Raw genomic sequence first — 12,303 nt, 5'->3', positions numbered from 1 at the left:
CGTATTGTGTGAAAGACTAAAGCCCACCGTCAACGAACTGATTGGACCTTATCAGTGTGGCTTTAGACCTGGAAAATCTACAATGGACCAGATATTCACCATGCGCCAAATCTTGGAAAAGACCCGAGAGAGAAGAATCGATACCCACCATCTTTTTATCGATTTTAAAGCTGCCTTCGATAGCACGAAAAGGAGCTGCCTTTATGCCGCGATGTCTGAATTTGGTATCCCTGCAAAACTAATACGGCTATGTAAGCTGACGTTGAGCAACACCAAAAGCTCCGTCAGGATCGGGAAGGACCTCTCCGAGCCGTTCGATACCAAACGAGGCTTCAGACAGGGTGACTCACTATCGTGCGACTTCTTCAATCTATTGCTGGAAAAAATAATACGAGCTGCAGAACTAAATAGAGAGGGTACAATCTTCTACAAGAGTGTACAGCTCCTGGCGTATGCCGATGATATTGATATCATCGGAAGCAACAACCGCGCCGTTTGTTCTGCGTTTTCCAGACTAGATAAAGAAGCGAAGCGTATGGGTCTGGTGGTGAATGAGGACAAGACGAAATATCTCCTGTCATCAAACAAACAGTCAGCGCACTCGCGTCTTGGCTCCCACGTCACTGTTGACAGTCATAACTTTGAAGTTGTAGATAATTTCGTTTATCTGGGAACCAGCATTAACAACACCAACAATGTCAGCCTTGAAATCCAACGCAGAATCACTCTTGCCAACAGGTGCTACTTTGGACTGAGTAGGCAATTGAAAAGCAAAGTCCTCTCTCGACGAACCAAAATCAAACTCTATAAGTCGCTCATTATTCCCGTCCTGATGTATGGCGCTGAAGCGTGGACGATGACAACATCCGATGAGACGACTCTTGGGGTTTTCGAGAGAAAGGTTTTGCGCAAGATTTATGGTCCTCTAAACATTGGCAACGGCGAATACCGCAGACGATGGAACGATGAGCTGTACGATTTATACGACGACATTGACATAGTTCAGCGAATAAAAAGACAGCGGCTACGCTGGCTAGGTCATGTTGTACGGATGGAAGAAAACACTCCAGCTCTGAAAGTATTCGATGCAGTACCCGCTGGAGGAAGCCGCGGAAGAGGACGACCTCCACTCCGGTGGAAAGACCAAGTGCAAAGTGACCTGGCTTCACTTGGTGTTTCCAGTTGGCGCCAAAAAGCAAAAAGGAGGAATGAGTGGCGCGCTCTGGTGGATTCGGCTATAATCGCTTAAAGCGGTTCCTACGCCAAATATATATATATATATATATATATATGGTGTATATAACTGGTGATATTTGGGAGTAGCAATGTGACAATTGTAAATTGTATTGCATTTTTAATGCAATCAGGTTGCCAGAACGCACTGTAGGGTGGGTAGACTTGCGTTCGGACCGTTGTTTGCTCGACTGCATTCAGCACAGTTGAGTGATTTTGGTGGAAAGGTTAGCTGGTTGGACGCTGCTCGGTTGCTTCGTTTGCTCTTTTGCTGCTTGCTGTAGTTGGTGTGGTTAGTTTTACTGTAAGTGTTGTTTTTTTCATTTTCCGTATTTACCCACACAGGAATACACAGCAATAAACGAAACTTACAAGCGTTGCGTAAGAATCACGAGAGCATTCGGGCTTCCATACACGCTAGCAAATATTCTTGTAAACATATTCACATACAGATATACATAGATGAAAGCTATGCACTTCTTTGGTTTTCGCTTGAAGGCTCTTCCCCACAACTGAGCAGTTAACGCGTCGCAGTCTTATGTAAGTGCTGGTTACAAATGGTGAGTCGTTGGGAGGAAAGCGCAAAGCGTAAAACGAAATAAGAATTGCATGCGTTCGTGCACTCTGCTGCCGCTTTCTGGTGTAATTCAGTTTATTATTGTTGGCATATTTGCTTTTTACTGCTGCCGTGTTTGGTTGTGTGAAGGACAATGTCAAGAGCTCACACCTCGAACTCATTAAGCAATTGGATTTAACGGTATATGCGAATATTTATTTGGAAGACTGCAATGATTTTACATTTGCAATGATTCTGGAACCTCACTACCAAGCACCCGCAGCTTCTGGCGAGTCACCATCAATGTCCTATGGAACACAATTCCTCTGCTATTGGCAATGTATATGTCAGAATTAAATGTTTGGCAGTAGGGTAACAGCTCATTGCAGATGATTCCCTACCAACCCTACCAAATAATAGCAAAACCTTCCTGGCTCGCCAATGTTTGCTCCAGATTTTGTTGTGATTCAAAAGCGATTTTCAGAAGAAAATTCAATTCGGGTAATCGAAACAGATACTTGTTTCGGTCAGATATGATCGTCGGATTCCAATTCCAATTCCGTATGATTCCAATTACTTTACAACTAGCCTTCTTATGCTTGGTGCGTTTTTGACATCAAAATTACTATTTTTTCTACCATTATTCAAAACTAATTCCTTATACGGAAAGAATATCTACAAATATTAAACATTTGAATGTTTTCTTCGCATTCTATACTTAACTGGAAAATCCACTTGCAAATGTTTTCACAGCAAGAAAAATGCAAAAGTATGAAAACGATTTCCTAAGAGGTTAATGGTTTTCATGTTGGGGCGAAACCTTATCAACTTTTGCATCGCTTTCATCTTTTTCGCTGCACTATTCATGCCTGTTTTCCTTTTTGTATTCACAACAAGACAGCAGACACATTTATGAAAAAACAACAAAGCTAAAGTAAACAAAAGCTGTTGCAGTGTCACAAACTACGTCACAGCTCGGCAGCAATAGAACGACGGTGGCGTGCAATTTCAAGCACACATTCTCACACCTGTTAATACACTTGAAAAGCTTGCAGACAACTATAGCACACTTTTATGCGCCGTCACCGAGCCTCGCTTTGTTTTCATTCACTTTCGCGGGTGCTGCCATTGAGAGAAAGCTGCTAGTGCCTGGAACGTAAGAAATTCATGACAGAATGGATTGAGGTTCGAAAATGCTGATGGAAAATTGGCAAAAAATACGTATACGAAAAATGGAAGAAAGTAAAAATTCCTAAGGTTAATACTCATATTGAATGATAAATAATTAAATTTGGAAAGAAACGTTGACAATCTTCTGAGTTGTCGATTGCAACTCAATAGTCACACGTACAGGTAGAACACTCCTTCCGTTAGCGTCTTTTCTTATCTGTCAATGCGGTTGTCATGTTAAACCATGTTGTAAAAGGACTTGAAAATTGGAAAGACTTGAAAATTGGAATGCTTGAGCATTTCGTGTATCACTGTTACGCAAGTGGCTTAAGTCAGAGATAGAGAGAGAGAAATACGAGTACATAACCAAAAACAGAATAATAACAAATAGCTGTGATTGTCTTAAAGAAGTGATTAAGCTAGATCGAAAGATACCAGGAAGCTTTTAAGAAACCCAAATGGAGAACTTAAAATGCAAATTAATGATTTTTTAAATAAAATATTTTAGACTAAAATTATAACTTATCATTATTTTAGATTTATAATATTAATAAATTTTATCTATTGAAATATTGGGTTATATTTTTTAATTAGTGGAAACAAAAAATTTCTTTAACTTCAAAAGTATATATTAATGGAGTTATATTGTTACGAACCTTAGAGAAAAAAATCTGTATATTATTTTACGCCTCCATCCTCTTTTCATCCTCCATCCTTTTCTTTTATCATTTGTAGACACAATTGCCACAGATGTTGGTGGATACTCTGAAGGACATACAATATCCAAATCAATGGAGGAAGACATGCAGTAAATGAAAGGTAAGTTTATTTAGTAATATTTGAATATATGTATATGCTAGTAGAATGGTTAAATGCATACATACATATGTATCGAAATATCATTTTCTAAAAAATATAATTTCGAAATCATATATTCGAAATATCATTTTCGAAAACATATAATTTGAAATATATACATTTCGAAATATCATTTCTGAAACGTGTAATACGAGGCAATCGTAGCTTCGAGTCATAGGGTGAACCGAAAATCTCAGTGTTCATCTACATAAAGAACTTCTGACATGAATTTTGGTGTAACTATTGCATTAATATTTGCTTAAATTACTCAGTAATGAAAGCACAATGTTGATCCATTTGTTTACCCAACAGGTGAATGCCAGCGTCGACTTCATCATAAGGCAGATTTGTAATTCCCCTGAGTTCATCATGGTTTCATTGTGTCGATCATTGTTGGCACTATTGTGCCGGATGATATGCGGATGTTGAAGTTCATAATGAAAATCGTGAAGGCGATGATTCCCGAAGACCTGTACTTACTCAACAAGGAAGAACTGGAGGTAAATCGCAAAGCGTTCGTGGAAGAAAATGTCGTGTGCCCAGTGCGAATATTACTGAGCAACAATTTATAAGATTATGGCTTCAATTCTTCACCATGATTCGCGTGAAGAAATGTGCCGCAAGGAATGGGACACAAAGTATATAAATAATTTAAATTTGTGGTATTAACACAATTCCAGTAGTTTCAATAAAGACTTTAAATAGTAAATATAGGAAAATACAAAAAATGTTTTAAATTTGTGTAACTTAATGAACAAGCAATAATGAGGTGTACGAAAAAGTAAGTATATTTAATAATTTATATAATATATCAAAATTAATGTTCTAAGATGCTTCTGGTTAAATATTTTTGGTAAATTTCTGTAGAAATCAATCGACTATATTGAATTTTTTTGAAGAAATTCCGTCAGGCTCGTTGGATATGAATCATATTTTACAAATTATCGATGTATGAATGTAATACTTGGATTAATGAAACTCAGAAAAAGTTGAATGGTTGTCAACAACATACTATTAAATTCGTAATATTCTGAAGGGGCTTAACTATAGAATTGTATAAAATTTGAAGATCTTCACCGGTTAAAACTGTTTTTATAAAAAAAATGTATTATCATGGACTTTAATCTTCAGAGCTTTGTGATATAATCATATACTTATATAGCAAATTAATTATTTTCTGTCAAATCAAATATCAAATTAATTGCTATGGAGGTTATCTATCGACAGACAGTTACATTTATTTCCTTTGACATTTTGGTTATCCCTCTATAAAATTCTGTGGCACTAAAAAAACAAAAACCGAATTTTCAAAAAACTCCTCTTTAAACAAGGTCATTCCGAGTGACAGTATGATCAACAACCACTAGCTAGCAAATGATAACATACAACAGTACAAATAATATTGAGCAATACAAAAACAATATACCGTGAAAAATACTAGCACAATTATTTGACGATTTGTCCTCTAGAGCAAACAATTTATTCTAATATGTTGTTGTCACGTTTTTGGTTTGTTTTGTATATTTGTGAGTTGGTAGCTGCTTTTTGGCAAATAATCTTTTGTGCGACTATTTGTGGTGCTTTCTTTGTTTTGCCAACACTTGTATAAGCAATTTGTGATTTCAAAATGAATTACAGGTAGAGGTGGATTAGTAATGTTGAAATATTACTAAATGAATTTTGAATTTGTTGAAATATGTAGGTTGTGCAAATTTATGTGCAAATTTAGTTTAGTTAATTATCATTTCCTTGTAAGGAGGAAAATATGCGGCTTAATCTAGGACGTATATTACTAACTTAGGTTTATAAAAATCTCGAACTTGAAAAATTACTGCAAAGCAAAAACAAAAAAATATACTATTTTGCTTTACTAGGCATTTTGCAACAAGCGCGGCAAAGTTTTATTTAAATACATTAAAACAGGTATTCTGTAATTTTGTTTGTTGCACTTTGCTATTGTTTGGCTCTTGATGACTATATTCCACGCCTTTGTTACACGGTTTATCAAATCTATTAGGGTAGTATCATATTTTTTGTTCGCCTCTATACGAATATAGGGACTCCTCTAAAATTGTTCCTTGATAGTAAAATTTAAAATTTTGTATTATGCCCTAATCGAAAAGCTCGATTTATGAAGGAAATTTGACTTCTATTGCCAATTTAGGAGTTCGAGTTATGGAGATCTTCGAGTTATAAATTCAAATTTCACTGTATTGATCCTATTATTGAACAGGTATTTAATTTGAATGGAAATTACAGGGTAATAATCTATAGAAACAAAAAATCATATCTATGGCTGTTCGCTACATATACCAGACCTTGATCTAATTCATAATATGTGGCGAACGTTGAAAATTGCTCAAAGAAACAAATTTAATTTTTGGGAATTGGTAAATCTACTAAATACATTAAAATTTTATTAGTTTTGTTGAAGCGAAAAATAGGAATATATATCAACGAAAATGGTTTTATTGTTTTTCAAAATATTCTCCATCAAGATTTATACACTTTTGCATGCGCTCAAACCAATTTTCGAAGCACTTTTTTTGAGCGATTGTCAAATTGTGCGGGATCCAAACCTTTTTTACGGCCAGGTGTTCATGCAATATCGAATGTATGCTGGTGGGAGAAATGCATAGGCATGCCTCTATCTGAAGGTATGTTACATGACGGTCTTGCATTATCAGTTCACGTACGGCATCGATGTTTTGTGGCACAACGGCTGTTTTTGGACGACCTTCACGGAATTCGTCTTTGAGCGAGCGTCGGCCACGATTGAATTCGTTGTACCAGTTTTTCACAGTGTTATAGGATGGTGCTTCATAGCCATATAAAGATTTTAGTTCATCGATGCACTCTTGTCGCGATAATCCACGTCGAAAGTTGTGATTTCCATTTTTTGGCCGAGATGAATTTTTTAATTCCCTGTAAATAAAACAATTCACGATTAAATGACAAAACGTTCTGAGTGATGTTATGCTAAAAAATGTCAAACTTTCCAATGGAAATGTCAGATTGCACCTGGCAACACTTAGTGTTGCCTAGGCCAGAAATATATATATCAGCCCTCGTACAACCAACTGTCGATTTTCCAAGCGAATCTGCGCCATTGTGAATCGCTAAGCATCTTCCATGAAATTATGTTTACACTCCTGTAACTTTTGCTTTCTTTGCGGGGTGCGCTCCCTCTCCCAGAAGTGTTTTTCTTTTCACACGGTGTAGCAAAAAAAATCTACTACTACTTTAGGAAAATTTTCAAATATAGTCGTACTTACGGAAATACTTAGCGCATAAAAGTATCAACAACGGAAAGCTTTGCAGCTGGATTGAAAATGTTAGTCAATAATCGTTTGGCTGTCAGGTGTACATATAATACATATACCAATATGAATAAGTATATCTATATATGTATATGCAAGTGTAAAATTTGAATTTTTAACGAAGTAAGTATTGTTGAAAGTAAAAAGGAAACTGACGACTTAAGCAATTTCACCAACACTAATTGCGAGAGTTGTGGAATTATATGAATCAATATAATTGTAATAAGGAAACGAATTCATTTCTAATATCTGTTTACCCAATTGTCCATCCATGGCTTGAACAAAATATTTTGAAAGAATTTAGTAAAATTGTTCCTTGTTGATGATGATTGGATTGAAACGAATTATAACCACGAAATGGTACTAATCGATTAAATAATACACAGCCCAGTATTTTCGTTAGAACGTTCGGTAGGAGCCGCAGAGATCACCGTGAAATCCGTTTCCACAGCAATCATATTTACTTATACGTCCGGATTTTACAATTAATCAACTCGGCGACATATCTCGAAATTAATCGGTAAATTTTTTGTGTCGCTACAAAATTCTATGAATTGGATAAAACCACGAATTTTAGACGGCACAATAATGACTACTTAAGTTGAATGCAGCACACCTGAAGTTTACACCTGAATAATTAGTATTACTTTTCTGACTTCCATCGGTTCAAAACTATCAATAGCTTGGTTTTGCAAACACTGAGGAAAAGATATGGAACTTAGTGTGTGTATTTTACCTTTCGTACAGACATTTTTTGTAATTCCAAACATGAAGAAAATAAAAATATTTTTATAATTTGCGTATACTACACGTACATAGCAACAAAGCAAAGTGTGGTCAATATCATAAAATTAAAGAACTTCTAAGAGGAAAATATGTTGCACATAAATTTGTCGTCATGGTATCACGAAGCTATAAAAAGGAACATACAAAGTACATCTGGACAGTAATTGACAGGAAATGAGTTTTTAAAGCAACAACAAAGTACTCATATATCGCCATTACGTACAAACATGCCCAGGAAAGTATTTGACGTTTATTATTGGCAAATGGAAAGATATAATGCATTTCAGAAATCCTGTAGGTGATGAAAATGAAGTCGACGACATTTCAAATGTACATACACACGCCTGTATATGTGAATGCACTTTGAGCTTGTCGAAGAACCATTTTCTATTTTCACACGTACTTTGCGGTTAAGGCTCCACAGAAGTACGAAATTTGTAGCGTCTGTTCACCAAAGTTCGGATGCTAAAAGATATGCTTCGGAGTAAGGAACGTGATAGAAATATATTTGTGTTATAACCTTGAGCATCATCGCGACAAATAATAAATAATCCCTCGTTCGATACAGATCACGATTTCGGAAATGTTATGTACCATCAAAGGTTGGTTGCTTTTTCGTAACAGCCGGATTGATATAACCGAAACTGTACAGAATCTTTATTTGACTAAAAGACGGTCTACTCATCAGAACTATTAAGGGAGTTTTTTAAACGAATTCAATTTAAAAAGAAAATAGTCCATTAATTCATTCATGAGTGTTTAATTTAGTACAACATAAATGCTATGCGTAAATAATTTCAATCTTTCTCTATGAACGATCATCTTTATGTTTACTGATGCTTTATTCTTTTATTAAGCTAGTCCACATGACGCACATTTTCTATAATACAAAAGTTTGTAAATTAAATTATCATTGCTATTTGTCAAATTTTTATTTCTTCCTGCTTTTAATTGAACTCATTTCACTTATCACCATATCATTCTGCTTTCATGCGCTTCCTGATTTTGGCATCGTTTTCCCTTTTCTTTATTTCTTCCTCCTTTTACTTCCTTTTATTAAGGTTATTTTACTGCGATCATTCATGCGTATTATATAACAAAATGCTGACAACAGTAGAATCAAAATTGATGGATGGGGTAGTATATAATACTGATGACTTCACCAAAAGTGGATTTTCAAATTTGCTGCGATTTCATTGCACATGTGCAAATGTGTGAGTTAAGCAGAGTGTGTGGATATACTAAATAACAGCTTTTAAATCTAAGTTGGAATTGATAAAGTGTGCCTGTATATTTAAATTTGGAGCATGGAAAGAAATGGTCCTCTGCATTATATTTTAAAAATCGTCACAAAGTCTACATTATTGATTTAAATTTATAATTTTTACAAAATAACGCTAAAGCTCTATGATCATCAAAAACCTTCTTTCTAGCACTCATATACGTCAAAACTGCTCTATGTGTTCAGATATTTCAGTGATTTTGGGCCACGGATATAAATATTGATATTTTTATTTTAAAAAATTCTAAAATTTGTTATGGAAATTTTGATAGGTCAGATGTGTCTCTGCTCTTTTAGTTATACTTTTTATGTCTCTCTAGAAATACTGAACTTTCTAGCATAAGTTCCATAAGTTAGTATTTAATAATAGAAAAATTATTTCCCGATTTAATATTTAGAGTGTTCTCACTATTTCGGCAACAATTTAAGTTCGATTAATTTATCCATCACCTGTGGTTTCCCTAATTAAATTAATTGATATATTATATGAAGCTCCACAAATACGAAGGTTAGAGTGGAAAAGGAACTTGACCAATAAAACAAAACTTACCGTCACGTGCTCGTGTAAAATGAAGTAGTGTGAAAAGAATGCCATTAAATTGGCAGGCGAGGTAAAGTAAAGAATACAAAGCAGTTACTAAATGGAACAATAACAACAACAAGAGCGCTTAGATATACTGCACCTAAGGTGAATTCGCAAAGTGTGAATGTTGCGCGAAATTGATGGGTTCAGTGGCGCTTTGCCGCTCGATATACAGTGGATAAGCAATGAGAATGCATGTTAGCTCATGCAAGTTTGTACAGAAATATATTTAAAGGAGTGTGCACCATGTAAATTCCATCAACCAACGAGGGGAAGAGGGGGGTATACACCAGAGATCAGCAAAAATCACATTTTTCTTGATTTCATCATACAACAAAATTTTTACTCACATTTAATCATGTAACAAAACTCAGCATTGAATAAAATCACACTCAAGTTGTCGAACACGTCTTTCGGATATTTATGAGTGGATTGATCGAACATGTTTGCGTAAATTCACTTGTTTGAGCGAAAGTAAGTTTGATTTGAGTAAGATCAACCCATTTGATTTTATTCAGTTTGTTGTGCAGAAGCATACATTTAACATCGTAAAAATGTCGGACGATCAAAGTTTTACACATTGACGCCACGACGCAAAGGCAGAAGTGTTATATGGAGTATATTATCCGAAATAATTAAAGAGGATGGAAATATTTTGGAGGGATTTGTTTACTGCCGTTCAGGGTATTAAATCCATGGATTTCGAGCGTTCAACTGGTGCTAACATTTGGAGTAAACTAACGACTTTGTTTGGTGACTTTGGAATAAGTAATATAGATGACATTAAATTCGTAACAGACAGAGGATCAAACATTGTAAAAGCCTTGGAGAATAAAATTAGTTTAAACTGCAGCTCCCATTTGTTTTTAAATGTATTGGAATACTCCTTTAAGGAAACTACAGAGCTGCGAGACCTTGTTGAGGCGTGCAAGAGGATCGTTAAATACTTCAAAAAAGCCAATTTGCAGCACCAGTTGCAAACTTCTTTAAAAAACGAATGCCCCACCCGTTGGAATTCGAATTTTACTATGTTCAAGTCAATAGTTGACAATTGGTTCCAAATTAACGAAATACTCAAAGAGAAAGAAGAAAGCCAACGCTTGTTGTTGATAAATATTTCAACGCTTAAAGAGCTTGTTGACTTGTGCAGTGATTTTGAAATAATATTTAAAAAATTACAACTTTGCAGTTCTCCATCATTGTGTTTCGTTATACCAGCAATTCAAAAAGTTAAGAGTGTGTGTATGCCTAAAGAGACAGACGTAGCTGCTATAGTATCATTGAAGAAAAAAATTACTCAAAACGTTGAAAAAGTGTGGGATGTAAATGTGGGTTTATGGCAAAAAACTGCTTTGTTTTTATATCCACCAGCTTTGAGTACACAGCAAACCGATTTAAATGATATTAAGAATTTTTGCGTTTCCTTAATTGAAAATTTACTTAATATTACCCCCACATCATCAGCATCTCATTCTATCCCAACTAGTCCGTGCACACCTTGTTCTGATTCCGTTGCGCAATTTTCATTTACTCAAAACAGTATTTCAATAGACTTGGGTTCAATTAGGTTCAATTTTTTTCCCCCGACATATTTAAAAAAGCAACGCAGAATACCACGAAGACACCAACAGAGGAGGTAGATAGATACTGCAAGGAAAATGTAGAAATAACTGACGATTTTGATGTTCTCAAATGGTGGAAATCAAATGAAAAGTTCTATCCATATTTATATAAAGTCGCACTACAAGTCCATTCAATTCCTGCCAGTAGTGCAGCTGCTGAACGAGCTTTTTCTTTGGCTGGCAACGTAATAACCGAAAAGAGAAACAGACTTAGGCCAAAATCGATAGACAGCTTGTTATTTTTGCAATCATATTTCAAAAATTTTAAAAATTAAAAGTATTGTTTTCAGTTTTTTTTTATTTTTTAATACTTATTTAAGAAAATTTGAATTAAATTTTTTTTTTTTTATATATGTAATTTTTATTTTCCTTTCATGAATAACATATTATTTTAAGTTGTATTTATGTATATAGATATGTGTGTATGAAAATAAACATAATTTTACTGTAATGAATTAATATTCCTTCTTTCCCACCTCAGTTTGTTTTTTCCGTCATCCAGTTTGTCTACCGGCATAAAAATCAAAACATTCATTTGTGCCTTTTTTGAGTTTATTCCCCATCACAAAAAATCATTTTGAGTTGAACGAACAAGTACCCAACTTGAGTGATCTGAGGCGGTCGTTTATTAAATGACCGAGCGCACACGAACCGCATGGTTTGATTGAATTAAAATCAACATTGAATATGAGTGTTCGAACAAGTTCGATCGTATGAGCGCAAAGGCTGATATTTCTGTGCAATGATTGCGTATGAACATTTTACAATCACCCGTTGCTGATCTCTGGTATACACACATCTGCAAATGTGTGTCAACATGAGTAGGTAAATCTGTGTGTTTGTTATTGTGAGTCAACATATAATGACAATCACTGTTTACGATAAGCACTTAC

At 35.0% G+C, this 12,303-nt stretch overlaps 1 protein-coding gene across 5 annotated transcripts in view; it reads left to right on the top strand.

The window, feature by feature from the left end:
* The window catches only part of LOC128921948 (putative uncharacterized protein DDB_G0291608), a 68,699-nt gene extending 64,169 nt beyond the window's left edge, over nucleotides 1-4,530 (top strand). For all 5 annotated transcript variants that reach the window (XM_054231013.1, XM_054231014.1, XM_054231015.1 and 2 more), the window contains 2 exons: nucleotides 3,695-3,778; nucleotides 4,130-4,530. In XM_054231013.1, the coding sequence (XP_054086988.1) occupies nucleotides 3,695-3,728 (34 nt within the window). In that variant the 3' untranslated portion in view covers nucleotides 3,729-3,778; nucleotides 4,130-4,530. The remainder of the gene's footprint in view (nucleotides 1-3,694; nucleotides 3,779-4,129) is intronic.
* The last annotated feature ends 7,773 nt before the right edge of the window (nucleotides 4,531-12,303 follow it).

Source organism: Zeugodacus cucurbitae, chromosome 5 (assembly GCF_028554725.1).
Source record: "Zeugodacus cucurbitae isolate PBARC_wt_2022May chromosome 5, idZeuCucr1.2, whole genome shotgun sequence".
Classification (NCBI taxonomy): Eukaryota; Metazoa; Arthropoda; class Insecta; order Diptera; family Tephritidae; genus Zeugodacus; species Zeugodacus cucurbitae.
Note: the sequence above shows the minus strand (reverse complement) of the source record. Positions and strands in the feature narration are given on the sequence as shown.